Source organism: Kwoniella shandongensis, chromosome 12 (genome assembly GCF_008629635.2).
Source record: "Kwoniella shandongensis chromosome 12, complete sequence".
Taxonomy (NCBI): domain Eukaryota; kingdom Fungi; phylum Basidiomycota; class Tremellomycetes; order Tremellales; family Cryptococcaceae; genus Kwoniella; species Kwoniella shandongensis.
In genome coordinates this window covers 483499-506734 of record NC_089298.1, presented here as the reverse complement: position 1 = coordinate 506734, position 23236 = coordinate 483499, and the positions used below count along the sequence as shown (strand labels likewise).

Here is a 23236-nt window from a genome sequence, read left to right as displayed (position 1 = left end):
CAATCTACACGTCCGATCATCAGCAGTGTCCCAGAACGGCAGGGGTAAACTACTAGATGAGCAAAAGACTCACGAAGGGTTGAACACGACGGTGTTTGGTCTTTCCAACAATTCCATGCTCTTTGCGAATTTCTCTTCCAATTCGGTATTACCGATAGCATGGGCCGCTGCTCCCATCTGCCTGATGAGTTCCTGTAATCTTCTGAAACATCGAATGATCGATCCTTCGAATATGTCCGTCAACTACACAACGAACGCACATTAGCGAAATGCCAGGGTCGGATGATGGGAGAGGACCAACTCACGTTACAGATATCTGAGAATTTGGCGCCTTTACACCATTGTAATACCGCATCCATCATCTCCACTTTGAAACTCTGCACATACTCGTCTTCGACAAGTGCGATACCAGATTCGTTGGACACTTTCGCTATTCTTCGTGCCGTTTCTTGCAGAGTACGCAAAGGCGCTGCAAGATCTTCCTTTAATCTGACCTTGGCTTCAGACTACCGAATCATACCTTGAATTAGCTAACATTCCGCGCTGATGACCTAAATGCGAGCCAACTCACCTTCTCTTGGAAGACGAAACAACTCAATAGGGCAGCACATTGTTCCGGTGTCAAAGTTCCAAACGTGCCACCAAACATCATCTCGGTCAACATCAATTCATCACCTGTTGAGATCTCGCATGCCACTCTTCCCTTCATCTCAACGACATCGTCTGACGAGGTGAAGCCTAATCGTCGGAGAACTCGTTTTCTCGATTTAAGCTCTTCGAGTTGAAGGATATCGTGGACCGAGTTGATCTTTCGTTTAAGCGCTTTAACAGACTCGATAGTTTGTTGTTTACGGTCGAACAGGTCGTACAGTCTAGGGAGGTCGGCGGATTTAGTGATAGATAAAGATTGTAGTCGATCTTCGAGAATGGCAATTTTCTAGGCAAACCACATGTCAGCCATGCTTCCTTACAATGTAAGACGTGCTGAATTTACCTTGACTAGATCCTTGAACGATTTGTCCTCGATACCCATACTCTTGATCGGATCTAACAGAGGAGGACCCTCCGGCATCCTCTTCTTGATCTCCCCAACCGCTTTGAACGCAGTGTTCTTTTCCCCTTGTCCTCGCAGATCTTTCGGCAGGTTGATTCTGTATTGGCTGATCGCCTGTACAGTTGTAAGGGAACAAGCGATGATTGCGACTTCCCCTTGATCACCCTTCGCTGGGGGCAAGATGCCCGAAGATGATCGATCGCGAGGAACTGATGATCCGGATGCGATCCGAGTGAGCACATCGACGGTGTATTGCTTTTGAGGCGCATCGTCTTCGGTCCACACAGGTGCTCGTCCTTTCGGGTTGACGATCTTGTTGTAAGCTACCACAACACCCCATCCGAAATCCTTGTCGCCATCTCGAATCTCGACTAATCGTCCAGCTTGCAAGAAACGCAAACTGTATGATGGGTGGGAAATGACCGCTTGGAAATCTTGGCCCTTCTCCTTGAGCTGTTGTCGGAGTTCGTAGTACTCCTTGATCTCGTCTTCATTCTCAACCACGATAGCATCTCGTTCTACTTCAGCCTCCTTGAGCTCTGTAGCATCGTCAGCATCGTCATTGAATGAACAGGAAGAGACTTACGTTTTTCGAGAACGGGTACACTCATCGTGTTTTGGAATTGGAAGAAACATCGCTCCAACATATACTCGGGACTGACACCTTCCACCCGCATGAGGTTGATGATCATATTGTAACCCAAATGGAATGCTGAGTCAAGTCGATCCGCTTGTCCCTTGACCATTCCCTTGGCAGCGTCCGGCTCGATCTTCTCATCACACATCATGATGACGATACCTCGAGCGTCGAGACCACGTCGACCAGCTCGACCAGACATTTGAATGTATTCCTAAGAGCAGAGTCAGTACTGCCTTTGCGCTCCTAGCGATCATACTTAACTCACACCACCTGACAAGTTTCGGAAATCCTTTCCGTCAAACTTCCTCACACTCGTGAAGACGACAGTCTTCGCAGGCATATTGAGACCAATCGAGAAAGTCTCGGTAGCGAACAAGGCTTTGATGAGACCTTCCTGAAAGAGAATCTCGATGACCTCCTTGAGAATAGGCAACAGACCACCATGATGGATTCCGATTCCTCGTTTTAATAACGGCAAGATACCCTCGATTTGTGACAACTTCCTGTCGTCCTCGGAAAGCGCTCCGATGGCATTCTCGAACACCTGCGCAACGGTTGCCGCCTCGTCTTCGGTATTGAAGTCGAATTTCTGCATCTGCATGGCGAGATCTTCACATTCACGTTTGGAGAAGGCAAAGATGATGACGGGGTTGAGATTACGTCGCATGATAAGAGTAACAATCTTGTAGATATCGGATTTCTCGCCTGAAAATGGGTCAGCTCAACCAACCGTTAGTGAACTGGATGCACACACCCTTCATGGCACCTCCCTTCCTTGTCTTTCCTTTCCTGCCCTTTCCACTGTTGGGGTCCGCAGAGTCTTCTCCTTGTCCAGCCGCCAATGCCGCCATGGCCTTCTGGAAGTTGTCTTCTCTAAAGTTACTCCTCTCGTCCACCACCAGATAGATACCGTCCGATCCGGCAGGGAAGAGGTAGTGTTGCAATGGCGTCGGTCGGAAATCGGTATAGACAACGTGACATGGTTGTTCGTGAGTGGCGCAGATCCATTCGGCAAACTCCATGGAGTTGGGGATGGTGGCAGAGAGGAAAACATATCGGACGGTGTGAGGGAGCAGGATGATAGTTTCTTCCCATACGACACCTCGTTCTGCCAGCGACGTATCAGCGAGCCGACCAAAGATGAACAACAGATCATTGTACTCACCCTTATCACGCATGTAGTGGACTTCGTCAAAGACAACCCAAGCGACTTCTCTCATCACCTCGGAACCTCGATACAACATTGACCGCAGAATTTCCGTTGTCATTACGAGACATGAAGCGGTAGGGTTGATCGTCACATCACCAGTCATAAGACCGACATCACCAAACGTCTCCAAGAACTCTCTGTACTTTTGATTTGACAACGCCTAGAGTAGAAACTTGTCAGGACTGGGCCATACTATCGGACAGCTAAGAGAAAGGTTGCTGCTACTCACCTTGATTGGACTTGTGTAGACCACTCTTCTACCTTCTTTCAAACATGTTGCGATGGCAAACTCGGCGACCACCGTCTTTCCCGCAGACGTGTGGGCGGAAACCAACACCGACTCGTTACGCTCGATACAAGATGTTGAGACGAACTGGAAAGGATCTAGCTCGAACTTGTATGTTCTCGCCGGAGGGTCTAATCGTTTATGTTGCGATATGGGAACGTAAGGAAAGTTTGGTGGAACAGCAACTTGGTGTCGGACCTATGCCTTTTTATCAGACTAAGTCCAATTACTGGGAGTATTCTTACTCACTTGATGCACCAGCTTCATCTTTCCCTCTTCGGCTGCTACCCCGTCCAGACCCTTCGCTGCTTCTACCTCCCTCTCTGCCTGTTGCTCAAACTCGTCCGCTCTCACAGGCATCGCAGCCTCCGTCTCACCATCCAACGCCTCCATAGGATCGACAACTGCACTATTCACCGGGTCGACCGGAGCATTCGCCCCATCCAAGGCGTCCATGGGATCATCTTCTTCGTCGTCCACTTCCGTCAATCGAGGTGTCTTGCCAGGTCGATCAGGAGTCGATGTTCCGCTCTCTTTGGCCTGTCTCTTCCGTTGCTTCTTCATCTTTGATGTTCCATTAGTGGTGGAAGGTCCAGCCGAGGCTGAACTGTCTATCGGCGTGAGGTCTGCCATGATGTACGTAGTGATCTGTACGTCAGACTATGAAGAAAGGAGCAACCAAAACATTCTTGATTGACCAAAAGAAAGGTTGAGTGGCCAGAAAGTTAAGTGTAAGCTGCATCACGTGATGTGTAACCCCATTTGAACCCGGAGAAAGTCGTGAAAACTTGGATTTGATCAATTATTGCCACCACCATAGCCTATCCCACTACGTAGGAGTAGCTTGTACAGACAATCAATCTCGAGATTTCGATTCTCTCTGATTCTCTGATTTCAAGTAAAATCACAAAAGACTCGAGGACCATCACACATCACTGTCGTCGACCCATCTATAGCTCCACTGCCAACTCGTCCATTTCTGTCCCTTCACCGACCCACCACACAGCATGTCTTTCCTTTCAGGCTTGTTCGGCGGTTCCCCATCAGAACCTCAAGAACCTTCAGCTTCTGCCGAACTTTTCGGTTCTACAACTTTCCGATCCAACGTCACTCCATCCTCATCCGATCCATCTTCATCATCCACAGCTCAACACTCATCAGCACCCACCACTCCCGCTCCTACCGCCCTCGATACCTTCGGTACCGCTTTCGACCCGGCACGATTGCATCCTCTCGCAGGATTGGGAGACAAGATCGATTTCCTCCAGCTTGACGAGGAGAAGTTGAATGATATTCAGGGAGCGGCATCGGTCTTGCCAAGTAGAGGATGGACAGATGATCTCTGTGTCGGTACAGGAACAACATATCTTTCAGGTGAGTCACGGCTGGTCGCCCCTCTTCACTAGAGAGAGCCTTGTCTGATCAGTCATCGTTGTAGGATTGGTACTTGGTGGTACTTGGGGATTGAAGGAAGGCGCGACTAGACCATTAGGCAACAACCCTTCGTTCAAACTTCGACTGAACAGTATTCTCAACGGATGTACAAGAAGGGGAAGTTTCATGGGTAACTCTTTGGGTGTATTGGGTGAGTGTCATCAATCCACTACTCTGAGCAGGACCACTGCTGACCATGATTTACATCATAGCTATCTTCTATAATCTGGCAAACTCTTCGTTCGATGCGATAAGAGGGAAGCACGACGCTGCGAATGCCATGGCTGCTGCGGCTTTGAGTGGTGCGATCTACAAATCAACCGGTGAGTGTGGGCGTCTAATTGACAATCCCGCGTGCTCTCAAACAACGATACCTGTGGTCAAAAGATCGGGAAGCTGACAGCTCGTCTTCTGGATATAGCCGGTGTACGACCCGCCCTTGTTGGCGCAGGACTCATGACAGCCGCCGCGGGCAGTTGGTCAGCGTTCAAGAACTTTGTGTAAAAACCAGACCGGGACCCGAATCGCATACATAGATATATCTCAGCGATATCTTGGGATAATAGGAGCACATATGCACGCCCTTCTCTCCATTCCTCAGCACAATTCCCCTCGCTCACGCTCAGCGAGACTGTACGTGAGGGAGACGAGGCATTCAAACTGATGGCACCGGTCAACAGCTCATCAACTCCTGCTCTGTACTAATGATAACCTCGTTCCGACTGAAGCATAGTTGGCGTATCCGAGATCATGTGCATATGAGATATTCAAACTCGTGATGGGTTGATAGATGCATGGCATCCGTTTAAACAAAGGTAGAAGGATATGAGCTGGATGCTCCCCGAATGACCACCGATTATAATGGAGCGGAAACAGCTGAAATCCGAAGCAAAAAAGCCGACGTGGCCAAATGGTTACGGCATCCGCTTCCTATTAATCCTGTTTATCAGGTAAAGGACGTTCAGCGGAAGATTCCGGGTTCGACCCCCGGCGCTGGTTTCTTTTTTTGTTTTTTGGTCTGCCCGGTCTTATCGAGGTGCGTGTCTCATAGCCGGCAGCGTCAAAAGTTGGGTTTGTACGAGTCGAGCCAGCGAATGGGCGACGTGGTGTTGGTCGAGTCAATTGGAAGATGGACACATGTGATTGATTTGCCTGTGTAACGCCACCCATCACGCAATGCTCGGACATGCAATTGCTTGGTCGCTGAGCCGATTCAGTAGAGATAAGGAAGGAATCTGCTCGCTGTGACCGACGCGACCGGCGATCGTCAAGACGATTTACTTAACTTCCAATCACCTAGCTTGATTTCGACTCTACTCAACTTTTGAACGCTTTTGCCGATACAATACAGACAGTCTATCTTGGTCCAGTAGAGTGGACCGAATACGATACTTGAAAGACATTAGGCTTCCAACGTCATTCGGCGATAACGCACATCATGTCGACGTCAACTATTATCGAACCGGGTCATGCCGACCCGTCATCCGTATCCGCATCCATCACCACCAACACCAACAGCAAAGACACTAGCTATGTCACACGCCTAGCTACACCTTCCGACGCAGCTTCCATCTCCTACTTGATAGGTTCGACATGGTCCAAGTTCTTTGGATATTCCGTTTCACCGTCTGACTTGGAACATTACATGACGACCAAATTATCCGTCGACGGGATAAAACGAGATCTCGAAGATAGCAAAAACGTATTTTTAGTTGCGACGCCTTCCTCTTCCTCTTCCTCTTCAGCCCCCACTTCCAGCTCGACTCACGCTGGTACAGACGGGGAGATAGTTGGAGTTGTCCAACTTGTCAAAGATTCCACCGAACCATGTCTAACCCTTCCTAGACCTATCGAATTACAACGACTCTATGCCCACTCCTCGACCCACGGAACAGGTCTCGGTCCCTTACTCATCTCAATCGCAGAACAGGAGTCTAGGAAGATGGGATACAAGAGTATCTGGTTAGGCGTTTGGGAGGATAATGCGCGCGCTAAGAGGTTCTATGAGAAGATGGGGTTTAGAGCAGTTGGAGAACATTATTTCTATGTGGGGGAAAGTAAGAGACGTGATTGGATTATGGAGAAGAGTCTGTAGAATATCGAGCCAGAAAGTAACGGCATGGGGGGGAAGGGGGTTGTGTTGGTGCTCCAAACTGATGGTACAATAGATCAACTAGACGTAATGCAAAGGTATCGCCTCACCCAAGTCGGGGTATTTCATGGAGATACTCAAGGATATATGCTGGTGAACAGATGAGAGAATAGTAGTGCCGCAGAGAACGCTCTCAGCCCTCCCGACTTATGTACACGCATTAGTCAGCACACTGGTAGAGGGAAGTAGTAAACGCTCCTGACAGTCGTACTTGAATGATGGTTTACGCGAAGACAGCGAACCGCTCTGCACCTCCCAATTAACACCACCTCGCAAGTAGCACCGCTCGCGTGCCATTCCACAAATTCCTACACCCCGTCTAACCCGTGTCCTGCACAGACTAGGAATTCACAAAGCGTGGACAGCCGGACCACACCAACACCTGCACCACTGTCAAACCATCCGACAAGCACACGGGAACAAGCTCATGCAGAGTGGATACTACGGTAAGTTTTTTTTATGAAATCGTACATGATGCCTGTATACCAGGAAAGAAGTGCGAAGTAAGGCTGTCGGTGTTTTAGGTGTATGTGGAGAGGAGGGGAGGAGGTGACGGGCGATGGTCCGGAACGCGTTTATGCGCCCGCGGGGGCCTCCTTGAAAGAGATAGCCTGCTCCTCGTCTAAACACAGGGGAAAATGCAAAGTCAGCACGCTGCTTCGTAACAGACCAATTACAGCGTTTGAGACTCACCCATAGCAGCGATGATGGTGATCATCAAGTCCTTGCCGGCCTCGAAGTCGGACTCAATCTGCTGACCGAGCTCGGTGTCGGGGACCTTGACGTCGTCCTTGGAGTTTCCATCACCGTCCATCAAGTTGAAGAAGCCCTAGAAGTCACCACATCGAGTCAGCTACGGTCGATCACACACATATACGAATTGCTCTGATGTGACTCACATCCTGGATGTCGAGGAGCTGGAATTCTCGCCTGGTGACGTTGGGGACATCCATGTTGTGGGTAGAGGGAGAGATATCTTCGAGCTTCTTGCCGGTGAAGATCTGGCGGATAGGCACAAAACAAATAGGTTAGTCACGGTTCAGATGTATAGGCATGTTAAGTAAAAACCTCGACCTAACGGCCGAGATTTTCTTGGACACTCACATCAGTAGCGACCAAGTGGACCTTGGCGTGACCGTGCTTTCCAGTCTTGGAAGTGGACATGTCAATGATCTTACAAGGTCGACCCTTGATGACGACGTGACCGTTCTTCCTGAGAGCAGAACACTGCATGCTGTGGCGAGGAAGCAAGGGAGAAATTTTCAGCATTTGTCACCGACCAACCATCATCCCCCAGCTAACTTAGCTGGCTACAGAGATACTCACGGGAAGGTCTTGGAGGCACCGGCACCGGCAGCCTCGAAAGTCTCGTGATGCTCCTCGTCAGACATTTCTACGTTGATAAAATGACAAACATCAGTAAACATCCTTCCCTTCCAATTTCTCCACGTCCTCCTCCTATCCCAGCCACCCAAATGTCTTCTCTTCGCGGAAAAGGAGGAGTCACTCACTGTATGTGATTATCTAGATGTAAAGTGAGAGTGGAAAGAAAGACAGAAGAGACGTGAGACGTAGTATATTATTTTTGGAGTTGGAATATGAAAGAGAAGAGGAACACCCTTTTGACGAAGCGTTTGATGCAACTGATCCACACAGAGAGTGGTCCACCACCCCCGCTACAACCTACCACCTAATTCCTGGTTCTGCTCCCACTTTGCTGGTTTTCCCCCCCCCCCTTGCACACGCACACTCACAATTCCAAAAAAACTACCGATTTTTTGCTCACCCACCTTTATTCGGCATTTCGGCATTTGATCGGGAGTGGCGATCCGGGGTAACTGCTACCTCACTGACAGCACGCGCTCACTCACTCGTATTAGCTCATGTTTATGCACAACCGACTACAGCTCTTCGTCACTTCTTAGTACACCTTATACATAAGACCCCCAATAATGCATTGAAAGATCAAATCACCACCCACCCACAAGCCGACACAATGGCATCAGATCAGACCCCATCTCCCGATGCTGTCCTCCATCTCGCGGCCCTTCACACACTCGCCGCAACGGGCTTCGCCTCCACTTCCCAAGCGGCAAGTATGACCCTCTCGTCGGTGATGGCAAAGTATCTCCGATTGGTCGCGACGGCTTGTGTCGAAAGAGCTTCTTTGGCAGGGAGGAGTAAAGTCGCAGCTGTGGATGTGGTGGATGCGCTGGACGAGCTGGGTGTGCAGGTCGGAGAGCTGTATGATTGGGCTGTAGAAGAGGGACAGGTCTCGTTTGAGAAGGATGGTTTGGGTGGATTGGAGGGTGAGCTACAACTATGACTCGGGATCAGGATTCGTGACTAACGTGGATCATGCAGACTACTTGGAAGACGGTCTTGCTGTGGAGGAGGGGATTGCAGAGCTCAAGCTCGTCCCCGAGGGAGAGCTGGAACAAGACGCAGAAGACGCATCAGCAGACGAGGACGAACCAATGGACGAAGATGTTGAAGTCAAGTCGGAGAATCAAGAGAGACCCGAACTAGAACCTGAACCAAAGCCATTCATCTATCGTCCTGCTTCTCCTGACCTGTCATGGCTGCCTCCCTTACCAAACTCGGACCGTACAATACCGAACGAGTCGTCACTACCTTTATCGCCAACGGCAGCGACAACAACAACCTCTTCCGCTGCAGCACCAGCTCCTCAGTCCATTGCGGAGCGATATCGACGGCCAATCTCTCACGCTTCTTCACAGCTGTTACAATCACATCCTTTCGTCGATCCTCCTCGACCTACGACGACGACTCCACTCCCTCCGGCTCCTAGTTCTCTTACCACATTAATCAGCACGTATCATGCTATCGCGCAAGATCCGTCAGTCACACTTCGTCAAGATGCTTGGAAGCGACAAGCTACCGAATTGTTACGAAACTCAATCGCAACTGTGGATTCTTTCTCACCGAGAGATACACTCGTCACACCTATCCCACCTGTGCGAGCGACACCTATAGTCCCCTCTCATTCCGACATCTTACCTCAAAAACTTCTGCCCGTGAACCCCAAACCCACCGGATTGCTCTCTTCGCTCCTTCATCAGATCCAATCGCCTCATCTCCCACCACCATTACGAGAACGACTCACTTCCCTCCGACCGCCTATGCCGCAAGTGCGCGATAACAACCCGATCTTATTTGGTGAGCCTGTACGAGGACCGGACGACGCCGCATTGTTAAAAGCGAAAGGGAAACATGTCGATTTGGAAGGCGCAGAAGGGACACCCGCACAGGCTTATGCGTATCTACAACAAACGTGGGATAGTGGGCCGAGAGGTGTCGAAAAGTTCAGTAAAGGAAGATTACCAACGGGCAAGAAGGTCATCATGTCCAAAGAAGGAGAGGCAGTACCGAGGATATCGGAAGAGAGAAAGAAGGAGAGAGAAGAGGCACAAAAGGTCAAATTGAGATTACCAAGTGTGGGCGGTCTCACCCCAGGTGGAGGAGGTCTCACAACTCCCGGTGGCGCAGGGGCCAGTGGTGGCGGGGGTGGGTTCGGAGAAGCGGTCAGTCCAGGATCGGGATTTGGAACAGGTGGAATGGTCATGAAGATCAAACTTGCTGCACCGAGAAAAGATGCACCCCAAGCGGTGTCGCCGACCTCGACTGTCGACATACCCTCAACGGAGGGGCAGGTCCCGCCTCCGCGAGAAGGAGATCAACGACAAGTTACGACGAATGGAGACGAGAATAACGGCATTGGAGGTCAACGAGGGCAGTGATACGAGCAAAGTCGGACATTCACCATGCAAGGGTATACTCCTCATATAGTGTCTTTTTGTGTAGACCATGCCCCGCGAAGCACACAGACATCGTTTTGCATACATGCATTATTGACTCTTTTCTCACACGCTATCCCTAACACTGATAGGAATGCTGATGATAATCCTGAACACATGGTTATGGACACATGAAGTGGAGAACTCCTAATGAGCTTGAGTCTGGTTTTGAGCTGAACCGTCTTGTTGTTGTGCTGAGAAGAAGCACAAGCACCGGTCAGTCTACAGAAGAACTTTCCGCCGGGAGGAAGCAGAATCATCACTCACTGTAGTAACCACCCCATCCACCGGCTTGGTAGTATGCCGCGGCGGCAGCTTGGTCCCATTGACCCGCTTGGGGTTGTTGAGTTCCATCGGCAGGAGCGGCAGCGTGAGATGCCGGTTGTCCAGGTTGACCAGGGACACCGGTCTGACCGTAGTTGTAACCGCCATAGTAGTTGTATTGGTTGGGGTAACCCATATGTCCTTGCTGTTGCTGAAAAGCCAATATGTCAGAATCGATACAAAGTAGATGGTATAGTATGACTTACCATAGTATATTGAGGAGCGGGAGAATGAGCAGCACCGACACCTGCACCACCTTCTGAACCCTTGTCTTTGCCCCATGAACACTTGATCGGTCGACCGTGAACGAGCTGGTTTTGAAGATGAGTGATAGCGAGAGCAGCGTTTTGATGCGTGTCAAGTTTGACAAAAGCGAATCCTCTATCGGCCTGCATTCGAATCTCGACGATGTAGCCGTAGCCCTGGAACAAGGGGATGAGGTCGGCCTGTGTGGTGTAAGGGATGAGGTTACCGACGTAGACGGTCGTGTTGAAATCGGGTGTTTGTTGCGCGACGGAATCGTATTGAAGAGCGGTGGAACCGAAGTTTCCAGGAGCAGGAGCACCACCCATACCTCCCACAGGGGTAGAACCGCCGGTTCGTGTGGTTCCAGTTTGAGTCTTTTGGTTGGCCCAATTGACTCGGATAGCTCGAGAACCGAGCCATTCGTTGTTCATCGTGGCAATGGCCTGCTCGGCGTCTGCCTTGTCTCTGCGACAATGAAACGGAACAGATCAGCTTGACGCACATAATATGCTTGTGCAGAAGCAGACATGACTCACCGGAAAGACAAGAAACCGTAACCTCGACTCTTGCCAGAGTTCATATCCCACATGACTCTTGCCTCGCTCATACTTCCAAACGCTCCAAAGGCCTTTGCCAAGACCTCATCGTTGACTTCTGGACTGAGATCACCAACAAAGACGTGGAAATGATGTTGTGTATCCTCTTTGTTCTGTTGACCTTGATAAGCCCAATTCACTCTGATCTCCGCATCGAATATCTTTCTCCCGTTCAAGGTCGTCAAAGCCTGTTCGGCATGATGCATGTTGGCGTATTCGACGAAACCATAGTTGAATCCACCATGTTGGAAATTACGATCCTGGATGATCTTGGCCTGAACGACGGGTCCCGCCACCGCGAAGATCTCGGTGAGGATGTAATCTGTTACTCGGGGAGAGAGGTTTCCGACGTAGAGATGAGGCTTTTTAGGTGCTTCGGCATGGGCGGTAGCCGAAGGCATAGGATAGGAAGGTTGTTGGTGTTGTTGACCGAATTGTGACATGGCGGGCGAAAGTCGGTTCGTGTTTAGGTATAAAGGAACAGGAAGACGCAAAGGTGCCCGAGAGAGAGAGACGAAAGAAGAGAGAGATGCTGATTTTGTGCGAGTCGAGACGAGATGAGACGAGACGAGCTATGCGTGAAGAGCGAGAGCGAGAGCGATTAAGACAGAGAGAAAGAAAAGCTGAAAGACCTGATAGCCCGGAATATACGATATGCGAGAGAGAGAGAGAGGAAAGAAATAGAAGAGAGCTTGTTTGCCTTTTTGTTCGTTGAAGTTGAAGGGAAGGATCAAGAAAGGAGGAAGGAAGCTGCGCGAGGTGATGGATGATGCCTTGAACCTCATGTTGCAGACAATCATTCACCTCCAGCCGACAACGACACACGCTGAAAAACGTGTAATGGCTGCGGCGCCACAAGAGCGGGATTAACGGTGTTAGATGGCTACGGTGGAGAGACGCGCGCTGTGGTCACCACCACCGTTCATCACCTCGGTGCTATGCCACGTCCATCCACACGGTAGCTGTAATCATGGTTCGACACGCACATATCGACTAGGACAATCTTCACAAAACATCTCTTGGACACCGAACCTCACCACCCGTCGTAGATAAAATGGTGAGCTCACCCTTACTTTTCGCAAGTATACCGAGCTAACATCCCTTACCCAGGTCGTTCTCGCCGCGTCCATCTGCACCAGGAGTGGGAAGCGTGAGTTCACACATTGTCCACAATGTACACCGCACAACAACGCTGACGTGATTCGATATGGACATACAGCACTCCTCTCCCGTCAATTCCGTCCTCTTCCTAGATCACGTATCGACGGTCTTCTCGCTGCTTTCCCAAAACTGATCCCTGTCAACTCACAACATACTACCGTGGAGACGAATGATGTCAGATTCGTGTATCAGCCGTTCGAGGAGCTTTACGTGTTGCTCATCACCAACAAGGGCAGTAACATTCTCCAGGTGAGTGCAGTCAGCTGCTGGTATAGTACGTTTCGTCTTTACGCAAGCTGACACCAATCACCGAACAGGACATTGCGACCTTATCCCTTCTTGTCCGACTGATCTCCTCCCTCACTCCCGCCATGTCCGAACCTGCCATCCTTCATCACTCTTTCGACCTTCTCTGCGCGTTTGACGAAGTCGTCTCACTCGGATACAAGGAGAATGTCTCGCTTGCTCAAGTCCGAAATGTGCTCGAGGGTGAATCGCACGAGGAGAAGATCCAGGAGATCATTGCGCGTAACAAGGAAGCGGAGGCGAAGGAGGAACTCAAACGACGAGCGAAACAGCTCGAGATGCAACGAAGAGAACAACAGAGACGCGCAGCTCAAGGTCTAGGTGGAGCGGGAGGCGGCGGCGGAGCTGGCGGTGGTGGTGGTGCTGGAGGATACGGAATGGCAGGCGGATATAATGCTGTCCCAAGATATGAGGCTCCAGCACCAGCTCAACAGGAGTACAGAACATCTTCACCGGCTCCTGCAGTTCAGAAACCAGCCTTCAAGGGAAGTGGTATGAAGTTGGGCAAGAAAGGTGGAAAACAAAACGACTTGATACATGCCATGGGAACAGAAGCAGATGTGGAACCAGAGCCAGAACCGGAGCCAGAGCCGGTCGTCGAGGCAGTGGAAGTGTCAGCGGATGTTTTAGACAAGGTCGAGCAGGAGAGGTGAGCGCGGGTCCCTCCATTTTCCTCGATAATGCCATGCTAACAACGTTGGTCGTCCTCGTCCTCGTTCTTGCACTCAGCATCCACGTCACGATCAAAGAACAACTCGCCGTCACCCTTCTCCGAGATGGTGGTGTTCAATCATTCGAACTCAAGGGTGATCTGGATCTACGAATCACAGACCCCGCCCTTTCCAAACTTCGTCTCACCCTCGCTCAGAAAGATTACTCGGAATTGCAATTCAAACAACACCCGAACGTCGCAAAATTCACGCCTAGCGGGGATAAGATCATTGCGTTGAAGGATGCGTCGAGAAGTTTCCCTGTTGGACAAGGGTTGGGTGTCTTGAGATGGAGAATGACAAGCAAGGATGAGAGTAATGTGCCTTTGTCAAGTGAGTGACTTGCATGGACGTAAATTTCCTGGAAGAACGATGTTGGCTGATCATGTCGCCGCAGTCACATGCTGGCCTCAACCACGAGGTGACGGAACTTCGGACGTTGCAGTGGAGTACGAGCTCGAAGCGTCTCACCTCACATTGCGAAATGTGGTCATCTCTATCCCTATCCCGTGAGTCCACACCCCGCATGCAATTCACTTTGCTTCCGCTGACGCAGACCACACCAGTCCCGGCTCCTTACCATCGGTTACTGGTGAGGCGGACTGGCGAATCAGCGGCAACTCCTTCGTCTGGACCATCGATACCGTGGATGCCGACAACTCTAACGGCAGTCTCGAATTCAGATGTCAAGGGGATGCAGATGCCTTCTTCCCTGTATCTGTCGGCTTCGCAGCGTCTGGTTCGCTCGCGGATGTTGACGTGGGTCCACAGAATCGCCAATCATCAGATTTATGAAGTTTGGCTAATGACTGATTCTTGTGCGTACATAGGTCGCCAAGGCTACGCTGCTCGAAGGTGGAGATGAGACGTTCTCGCAAGAGAGGATCTTGACGGTGGACAAGTACGAGATCGTTTAGAGGGATATTGGAATGGTGGAAACGATGAGATTGTACATGCATATGATGACACTGAAGGGACAGGGATGGGGTGGGTGGTCGGTTTCGGCAAAGCTGGCTGAAACGGTTTTCTACGCGATTGCGAAGCTATGATATGTTGTGGCATTCACTTTCTATCCTCTCCTCTGACTACGATCTAATACCATCTCATCTATGTGTACGTACGACGTCACCTTCCACCGTCTCCTTCCTCTTTCTTACCCAGCGAAGTCTCTTGCGCAACACGGACGCAGCTCATGATATCACACTAACGACTTCTGCATGACCGAATCTTTCCTCTTAAACCAACCATCTTCATCCGCAACCTCCGCGACCAGCTCGAACCCACACTTCTCGTAAAACCTGATGCCTCTACCATTCCCACTCCACACAATCAACCAAAGACTCTGGAACCCCTTTTCTCTAGCTAGGTGTTCTGCTTGCGATAACAAAGATTGCGCAAGACCTGTGCCGTGGAATGAGGTGTGGATGTATAATCTACGAATCTCGATTGGGTTGGGGAGTGTTACGGCCTCGAAGAGGGTTGGGGAGGTGAGGAGTGATTTCGTAGATTCCGGAAGGTTAAGTTGGATCACTCCAACAATAACCTGTTGGTCGGCTTCGACTTTGTCGCTATCTCTGTCATCGTGAGCGTTGTCGTTGTCGTTGTCGTTGTCGTTGTTGGTTTTGTTGCAATTGGCGTCGGTGTGTTGGTACGAACTCACACCGATCAACCAGATTATCGACTTGTCCTCCAAATAAGTCCTCACCGTATCGACTGACAAAGCGCTTGAGAGATACTTTTCCAGCTCGAGGCGATCCATACCCTCCGCATGAGAGAATGCTTCGCGAAATGTCGTCTGTAACAAGGGTGAAAATTGGACTGCGTCAGATGGACTAGCAGGTCGGATAGTATAACGTGAGGACATTGTGTGAGGCGAGATGAAAGTGGTGGGTCCTTATGTGTGTTGACGCCACACCTTCGTGATGATCAAGTCGTCGTCGTCAGACCGTCTTTTCGGGCAGGATAGAACCAACACCTAGGTCTATAATCGTACGGTGATACACGACAACCTGGGCTTCAAGATACCGAGCGACTTGCACCGTGCGTTGTCAACACCGGCGAATCACTCGGCCGGTGGATAACCCATCGTAGTTAGCTCCGTCGGAAAGCGATCAAATCGAGAACCAGACGGATTTGTGGAGATTTTTCAATCCCCTCGAGCCGACTTGGACCAAAATGATGTCCTTGTTATTGTTCATGTCCTTCAATACTAGTGAAGAATACCGCAATCAAGATGTCAGAAGCACAGATAAAGGGATACAAATATGTCATCGGTGCGTAAGCGACGAGCCGGTCTGGGCAACGTACTAGAGTGCTAGCTCGCTTTGTCCCCAGCAAAAGTCTGCGCTGTGTTTCTTCATGGGCTGATGGACTGGTATCGTCGCAGAGCACATGGAGGATGATGATGAGAACACCAAGGCTTTGCCTGAGTGGGTCAAGCTAGAGTGAGTGGGTGCTATCACCATAGCAAGATTATGCGACGGCATATCTGTACTTCATCCAACTCTCTGTCTCCCCTTGATCAAGTCTACTTCTTTGAATTGCCTTTCGCAATCCGCCCATACGCCATTCATGGCAGACTACACTATCCCGTCCAATACTAATCTCGTCATTCGTACCGCAGATACTCACACATGCTCTCGCTTGTCGGCCCCTCCTCCTCCGTCCACTTCACTTCCCTCTCTTCCACCTCCATCCCCCCCTTGACCACCCATCTCTCCTCTTCCAAGGCCCACCCTACCACCCAACCTATCTTATCCCTCCTACCTACCTTGAACCCTGCTATCGACCCATCGCGAGTATGTCTCCTCGATCCTCGAGCTCCGAAAGTCCTAGCTCCTGGAGATGCGGAACTTTTCGACGTTTTCTTGTATGGAGGAATATTGGGTGATGATCCGCCAAGGGATAGGACGGGCGAATTGAGAAAGCTGGGGTTCGAAGGTAGACATTTGGGCGAAAAGCAGATGACAACGGATACGGCGGTGGGAGTGACCAAGATCGTGGTGGAAGATGGAGGTGAGTTCAGCAGCGAGCGAGCGCAGCGTAACAAGCGAGTGAGGATCGTTGAGCGTAACGAGTGGGGACAGTCGGGCGTAGGCGACGAGGATTGCCCACGGCGTAGCAGGGAGGTCAAGCGTGGCTGGGTGAAGGGAAGTCGGCAGACACACAATGCCGTGGACGGGTGCTCATCGTGATAGAGACCTATGGAGAGGAGATGACTAGGGCATTACTGGGGCTTGGATTATGTTCCATTGAGACCAGCGCTGATTCACACGCCTCACAGTCCCGCTTGACAAAATCCCTTATACTGTAAGTTTGCACTCTTCGTTCTTCCATGATCGCCCGCTGACTCGTGACGCCGTAGGACTTCCCAACGATCACTTTCAACAAGTACGAGTCCATCGAGATGCCTTTCCGTGAGTAGCCGCTCCGTCCCTAGCGCCTCACATCCGAGGTGCCGTCTGGAACGCCTGACGCCTTTAGTCACTTGAAGCTGACCTCATGTCTTCCGCTTGTAGGTTACGTCGCAGATGACAAGGGCGAACCTATCCTCCCACCTGGGATGAAAGAGCACCTCAAAGCAGATCTCAACAGGTCTATTGACGATTTCTAGACCTTTCCCAAGAGAAGCTTGTAGAGAGATGCAGAGATATAATAGCAATGATACCCTACATTCATTCTTACGCGTTACGTGACCGCAATATTCGTACTGATAGTCCTTCCTAAGGTCCCGTCTGAAATGCTCGCACTCATTGAGCTGCTTATCAGAGCTTGGATGTCTGGTCAAGTCACGAAGAGAACTTCTCGCTGCGAGGAGTGCAACGGGTGTCAGCTCAGAACCCAATTCGGGGAAGCGGGGAGGGCGTCGTCGGATCAGCTGATTGAAGACCGCTCCACTTACCTCAGGAACTTCTCCCATTCCTCTTTGCCCCACGAGGAGCTCACCGAGTCTTCTTTGAGACCGTCGAAGAGGACGGTTGGCTAGCGCAGAGGCTTCAGCCACACCGCTCTACTGACAGAAAACGGAGGACTACTCACCGTGACGTGAATTCCGTTCTGTCTACCGATCTTGACTACAAAACACATAAAGCATCAGCCTCAATTCCCTCAAACACTGTTCCCCATTCCTGTTCTCCGCTCCACCTCTTTTGCCGGGTGTATGCATGGCCGCACTCACGATTATGTTTCAACCCGTCCATGGCCTCATTCCCGCCATTTGGACTAGACTTGTTCTCCAGCCTGTCCCTCAACTCTCCAAAGACCTTGGATTGCGGTCCTTTCGCTTTTCCCTTGGACTCGAGGACCGATACGGCCAGATGGACGAGGTTGTCTCGCGCTTGAGATGGTGTGGAATTCGAAGCGCGTTGGTTGAAGAAGTCTTCTTGGTGTTCATAGATCTGTGGAGTCCACCAAAATAGGTCAGATCGTACGTTCCACTTTCAGATGGATTGAGGGTAGAGACGTTGCTTCTCGGTCGGTCACAAACCTAAAGGAGTGGTGCGGGGTAGTGTAATGGAGAGAGATAGTACGTACGGCCAAGAGGTAGTCCCAGAAGAGATCAGGGTATTGTTTCCCGAAAACGAGCAACGCCTCGATATGGAATGGGCCAAAGTAGTGGCTGAAAGCCAGAGTGTGGTCAGCTACGTAATTCGACTTGACTACCTGTCGAAATGACCTTTGTATTGTCATGGAATACTTACAAGGGCTGAGCGTACAGCCTTGGGATCAGGCTGAGCTTCCCATCGTACTTGCCACCCTTGGAAAGAAGGGGGATGACGTTCGCATTGAGGGAACGGGTGATCTTGGCCGAAAATGGACAGAGAGGGTCGAGGTAGCTATCAGGTCGTGATCAATTAGCTTTGTCTTGATCACACGAACAGTACAAGACGGCTTGTGTATGGGGAAGGCAATGACGAATGGGCATGGGTAAATGAATGAGAACCGGACGGCACTTACACTTCGAGCACTTGGGCTCCGGTACCTTGTCTGAGGAATGTGAGCGATTGTGGGAGAGCCATGGTGTGTACTGAGAGCAAGCGACGAGATGGATATTAGTTCGAACAGGAAGCTGTCGATAATATGAAGATGATATATCTACTCTGTTACACGGATTGATCACCGTCAACCCGAGCGGAAACACACACGCTCATGTCGTGCTTTGTGCTTTGGGATGATGTCAACAATGCGGGTCCCCAATCAGCCCGGACCGCCGGCATTACACAGGAACCGTTGAAATTTGTATTGGGCATTGTAATGAATTGTTGGTGAGATTACAAACGTCTTACTAATGATTTAAAAGACCGTAATGCGATTGAGCCGCGGGCCGTCAGATACCTACTCTCTTGGCGTTTCCCCCGGGCGAGTTTGCTCATGTCGCGTTGATGATTCGCTTAAATAAGTGTGTTTGTCAGATCACACGAACAAGCATACGCATCGAATACCATCACGTCGGTGAACATCTTCATTCACGACTCCCTTCCAACGCTACATCCCTGTCATACAAATAACATATATCAACTGTGTACACTCTGCATTCATCAGAGAAGACACATTCAAAATGCTCGCTGCGATACCACCCGAGATCATCTCGCAAATAACCTACCACCTCATCTCCCTCTCTCCCCGTTCTATCGATATCCCACCTATCAACCTACTGTTGACTTGTCGAACGATATACGAAGCGGTCTCTCCTACATCCAATCCGAGATTGTACGCCCGTGTATTCCGACATTACTTCGATGTCGAAGCTGCACAAAGACGTCTAGGTCTGGGACCAACTGCAGACGACGATGTCTCCAATGGAAAGGCGAAGGGGAAAGATGTGGATAGAGATAGACTCAATGCGAGAGATTTGACAATGGAACTGTCAATGAGGGTGAAGAGCTTGATGAGATTGAGAGGGATGGTAAAAAGGGGGAATGTGAGATTGGTAGAGGAAAGAGATCTTTGGGTCATCTATTTCATGTTGATAGAGAATGGTAAGTTGATCAAGACTCACTTTTGCTTCCTTGATATGGCGGGAGCATATTGTGTGTCCTTAGACAGTCTCTGTGGATTTGTCCTGAGCTTAACAACATCGCTGATACCTGACTACTCTACCTAGATGGCAAGAATCTGCGTCACTTGTCTGGACCCGAGGCGATATTCGACCTGTCGACCTTCCTTGATTTGTACCATGAACAACAGATGCTGGCAGCTGCGGTGGAGCCTGGATACCCTGCTGAGACGGTGGGTAGATCATTAGCCATGTGGATAGCTTGGCTTGTCAATGGCTCAGGTGGGTCTTTTGTTTTCGCATATTCGAGGAGTCGCTCATCACAGAGTGGGCGAAACCTTTTTGCTGACTGCCTTACACCTTATAGGCTCGTCCGACGAAACACCTGAACAACGTGAAGAACGCATGTTCGTCCTTCGTCCCTATGTCTTCGCTGCCCAGCGATACGAATTGTACTTTGCTCCTTGGACAATACCCGACTTACCCCTCGTCGGACAGACAAGCCAGAATCCCAATCCTAACCCATTCGTAGCCGACCTACAACCACGCAGTCGACTCGTGACAGTCGAACATTATGGGAGGAGGGTGGAACTTTGTCCGCCGTTCTTGGCTCATGCGGCGATATTGAGATTTTTCTATCGGAAACCGGGAGAGGAGTTGGACGACTTGGATTCGGTCACTCCGCCATACATGGCCTTGGGGGGAGAAGGAGATGGAGGTGTTCCCAATATCAACGGCGATGGTGCCATTGGAGGGATGTTCCCTCGTCTATCGATTAGCGATCCCTCCGCTATCGATCCGACAGCGTCCACCGAAACACCCCTTTCATCAACTCCTGCATCCCTCGCCGCCCACCATCTCATCGCTGACTCCTCGACCCATGATCGGGACTTCACTCGACTTGTGAGATGTTACGATCCTTCCGTGACCCCGGGCATGAAACGCCGAGCATGGCGCGGATGCTGGGAAGGATGTTGGGAGGGAACGTTCTCGTTCTTCGACTTCGACGCTTTCAGGGAAATGCTAGCGGGTCAGGCGAGAGCGTTGTATGAGGGTCCGTATGGCGAACAAGCTCAAGTATGGAGAATAACGGAGACTTGGGTCAGGAAGAAGGGTTGGATCAGGAAGCCGAAGGAGAAAGACGAAGAGGAAGACGAGGATCAAGAGGATGATGATGATGAGGAAGAGCAGGCAGCAGACGGAACCGAGAACGCCGATGTGATCATGGAAGAACAGGAGAGCGTGGCGACATCGTCTGCGACTCCCGAGATCGACGACGCTAGTCTGAGAAAGTTCGGAAAGATGAAAGCTGAGAAAGCTATTCGCAAACGCAAGGGGAAAGGAAAGAACAAGACATCTACCGGTCTACCACTCTCTGGACCCATGATAAACGCGGGATTCCCAACCGATCAACCCGCCACCCCCTTTGTCAATCTCGCCTCTGCTGCTGCTGAAGCTACAACGCTGAGAGAGACGATCCGAAATCAAGTGGAGGCTATAGAGGGGTACGAAGCTGTTCCTGAGGATGAGATCGATGAAATGTTGGAGGAAGACGATGGAGGAGAGAGTGCTGGCTTGGAGATGATCTTGACGGGGACGGGACATTCAGCTTGGGGAAAGTTCATACTCAAAGGAAGAGTGAGAGCTTGGGACGGGATGGCTACCCTCGTCAAGGAATACGCGGTGAGTGCAAGTTCTGAAATCGTAGTTCCCGACACAGAGACAGAAGCTAATCTCTCTGTGGTGCTACAGCCCGACTCTCGAGGGAAATGGATCTACCGAGGATATGTGGTTTCTGGCGATATCTTTGTTGGTAGATGGAGGGATACATTTACACCGGAAGCATTTGTAGGGTACGAAGGTACATTCATCCTTAATCGTCGATAACCATGTTACTACTACTCGTTGTTGTTGTACCTATTCTGACGTTCATCCTATCTACCACTTTTCTCGTCCGTTCCTTGACGACATTGTCCATCTCATCCTTGAGAACTTTACAAGCTTCCACACCTAGACTTAGCATCTCTTCGAACCTATCCACATGCAAACGCGTTTCCATCTGTGCCAGTGTGATTTTACCCGATGAAGGGAGAGATGCGACGACCAACATGGGCAGATCGAGTTCTTCAGGCTGGGATAGATCGAGGAGAGGTTGGAGAAGATGTAGGCCGATAGAGATGGATGTGACGTAGTCTAGCATCGAGATTCCAGCGTCGATGAGGGCGAGAGTGGTGGCGTTGATTGAGGTGGGAAGGATTCCTATGAGCAAGTTGAGCATCAGGGTCAGCATGGTCGTACGTAGTACAAGAAGCGGGCCCAGGTCAATAATGGTCGCCCGGCGAGAAATGTAAGGGCCAGGAGGTTCGTCTTTCCTGCGCTTTCTCCTCTCTCCTCTCAAGAACCGAATGAGAATAACCCACCTCCATCCGCTGCAAGGACTTGCACGTTGATCGCGATCTCACTCCGAGGATACAAATGCGTCATGATGACAGGTTCGAATGTCTGACGAATAGCCGCTCCGATCTCCTGTAATCGTCTAGAACGAAATATCCAATCAGTTTCCGACACGACATAATTCACCCCAAGAGCGAAAAGCAGGAGTTGATACGCACTTATCACCTCTTGTCCTCTTTGCTCCCCCTCCTCCACCCGCGGCCCATGGTACAACCCCAACCTCGACGACGACCGTGGCCCGATCATGTGCCGCTTGACTCCTCTGTTTAGGTTCACGCGGTCCGAAAACTGTCACTTGGACAGATGTGAGTCCCTGAGTGACGGTTGAAGAGCCATCGGGTGGGGTGAGACCTGATGAAGATGATGATGAGGAAGAGGAGGAAGCAGTGTGAGTGGAGAGGAGGAAAGAGGTGGAACGGAGTTCGTATGGTCGTCGAGCGTCGTGTCGAAGGCCTTTATAAGAATGGCAGTAACAAAGGTCAGCTTATCCATTTGGGAAAGTCAAGTCATATACCGTCGAAAAGTGGAAAGTGTGTTTCGTATATCAGAGCTTAAGAGCACGAATGAAGAAGGAGTTGCCAAGGAGCGAGCGACACACGAGAACTCACCTCCATCATTCAGTATTTCTAATCGGGAGGATGACATGTTCGATTGATTCACACGCAGCAGTTATGTTGATACTTTACAGGTTGATTGAGTCTGAGTCTATGCTGTTGAGAAGAGACAACGATGATCACTTCGTTGATGGACACCTCTGGTCGAATGAGCAAAATATCGGTGAGTGCTTGGTACGGTGGAGGTGTCTCGTTTCTAAAGTGGGGGGAACACCCATTCACTGATTTAGGCAATT

The 23236-nt window shown here is 50.5% G+C and overlaps 12 protein-coding genes across 12 annotated transcripts; 6 read left to right on the top strand and 6 right to left on the bottom strand.

Moving 5' to 3' along the window:
- Positions 1–69: 69 nt before the first annotated feature.
- On the bottom strand, positions 70–3823 carry CI109_106478 (uncharacterized protein; the record flags this gene model as incomplete). Its single annotated transcript, XM_032003833.2, has 10 exons — positions 70–243; positions 306–506; positions 572–937; positions 995–1593; positions 1641–1905; positions 1960–2399; positions 2449–2802; positions 2860–3064; positions 3134–3388; positions 3440–3823. 10 exons carry the CDS (start codon positions 3821–3823, stop codon positions 70–72), a joined length of 3243 nt encoding a protein of 1080 aa, XP_031861831.2.
- Positions 3824–4197: 374 nt separating this feature from the next.
- On the top strand, positions 4198–5128 carry CI109_106477 (uncharacterized protein; the record flags this gene model as incomplete). The annotated part of the gene is made up of 4 exons (XM_032003832.1): positions 4198–4564; positions 4629–4775; positions 4837–4947; positions 5046–5128. The coding sequence occupies 4 exons, from the start codon at positions 4198–4200 to the stop codon at positions 5126–5128; spliced, it is 708 nt and encodes a 235-aa protein (XP_031861830.1).
- A 934-nt stretch (positions 5129–6062) lies between these two features.
- On the top strand, positions 6063–6719 carry CI109_106476 (uncharacterized protein; the record flags this gene model as incomplete). Its single annotated transcript, XM_032003831.1, has 1 exon — positions 6063–6719. The coding sequence occupies one exon, from the start codon at positions 6063–6065 to the stop codon at positions 6717–6719; it is 657 nt and encodes a 218-aa protein (XP_031861829.1).
- Positions 6720–7351: 632 nt separating this feature from the next.
- On the bottom strand, positions 7352–8167 carry CI109_106475 (eukaryotic translation initiation factor 5A; the record flags this gene model as incomplete). The annotated part of the gene is made up of 5 exons (XM_032003830.1): positions 7352–7398; positions 7470–7605; positions 7676–7777; positions 7881–8010; positions 8103–8167. 5 exons carry the CDS (start codon positions 8165–8167, stop codon positions 7352–7354), a joined length of 480 nt encoding a protein of 159 aa, XP_031861828.1.
- A 605-nt stretch (positions 8168–8772) lies between these two features.
- On the top strand, positions 8773–10537 carry CI109_106474 (uncharacterized protein; the record flags this gene model as incomplete). The annotated part of the gene is made up of 2 exons (XM_032003829.1): positions 8773–9085; positions 9141–10537. The coding sequence occupies 2 exons, from the start codon at positions 8773–8775 to the stop codon at positions 10535–10537; spliced, it is 1710 nt and encodes a 569-aa protein (XP_031861827.1).
- A 204-nt stretch (positions 10538–10741) lies between these two features.
- On the bottom strand, positions 10742–12203 carry CI109_106473 (uncharacterized protein; the record flags this gene model as incomplete). The annotated part of the gene is made up of 4 exons (XM_032003828.1): positions 10742–10788; positions 10862–11069; positions 11125–11629; positions 11701–12203. 4 exons carry the CDS (start codon positions 12201–12203, stop codon positions 10742–10744), a joined length of 1263 nt encoding a protein of 420 aa, XP_031861826.1.
- Positions 12204–12814: 611 nt separating this feature from the next.
- CI109_106472 (uncharacterized protein) lies at positions 12815–14854 on the top strand (the record flags this gene model as incomplete). Its single annotated transcript, XM_032003827.1, has 8 exons — positions 12815–12817; positions 12871–12910; positions 12980–13170; positions 13239–13876; positions 13957–14270; positions 14335–14446; positions 14504–14696; positions 14768–14854. The coding sequence occupies 8 exons, from the start codon at positions 12815–12817 to the stop codon at positions 14852–14854; spliced, it is 1578 nt and encodes a 525-aa protein (XP_031861825.1).
- A 281-nt stretch (positions 14855–15135) lies between these two features.
- On the bottom strand, positions 15136–15801 carry CI109_106471 (uncharacterized protein; the record flags this gene model as incomplete). The annotated part of the gene is made up of 1 exon (XM_032003826.1): positions 15136–15801. One exon carries the CDS (start codon positions 15799–15801, stop codon positions 15136–15138), a length of 666 nt encoding a protein of 221 aa, XP_031861824.1.
- Positions 15802–16170: 369 nt separating this feature from the next.
- Positions 16171–17550, top strand: CI109_106470 (uncharacterized protein; the record flags this gene model as incomplete). The annotated part of the gene is made up of 6 exons (XM_032003825.1): positions 16171–16210; positions 16324–16381; positions 16561–16952; positions 17221–17246; positions 17302–17353; positions 17456–17550. 6 exons carry the CDS (start codon positions 16171–16173, stop codon positions 17548–17550), a joined length of 663 nt encoding a protein of 220 aa, XP_031861823.1.
- Positions 17551–17725: 175 nt separating this feature from the next.
- Positions 17726–18955, bottom strand: CI109_106469 (uncharacterized protein; the record flags this gene model as incomplete). The annotated part of the gene is made up of 7 exons (XM_032003824.1): positions 17726–17744; positions 17839–17918; positions 17976–18010; positions 18115–18334; positions 18471–18555; positions 18638–18772; positions 18894–18955. 7 exons carry the CDS (start codon positions 18953–18955, stop codon positions 17726–17728), a joined length of 636 nt encoding a protein of 211 aa, XP_031861822.1.
- Positions 18956–19494: 539 nt separating this feature from the next.
- Positions 19495–21819, top strand: CI109_106468 (uncharacterized protein; the record flags this gene model as incomplete). Its single annotated transcript, XM_065967844.1, has 4 exons — positions 19495–19915; positions 20041–20214; positions 20300–21615; positions 21685–21819. 4 exons carry the CDS (start codon positions 19495–19497, stop codon positions 21817–21819), a joined length of 2046 nt encoding a protein of 681 aa, XP_065823916.1.
- A 47-nt stretch (positions 21820–21866) lies between these two features.
- On the bottom strand, positions 21867–23031 carry CI109_106467 (uncharacterized protein; the record flags this gene model as incomplete). Its single annotated transcript, XM_065967843.1, has 5 exons — positions 21867–21892; positions 21943–22191; positions 22353–22468; positions 22545–22839; positions 22995–23031. 5 exons carry the CDS (start codon positions 23029–23031, stop codon positions 21867–21869), a joined length of 723 nt encoding a protein of 240 aa, XP_065823915.1.
- Positions 23032–23236: the final 205 nt, after the last annotated feature.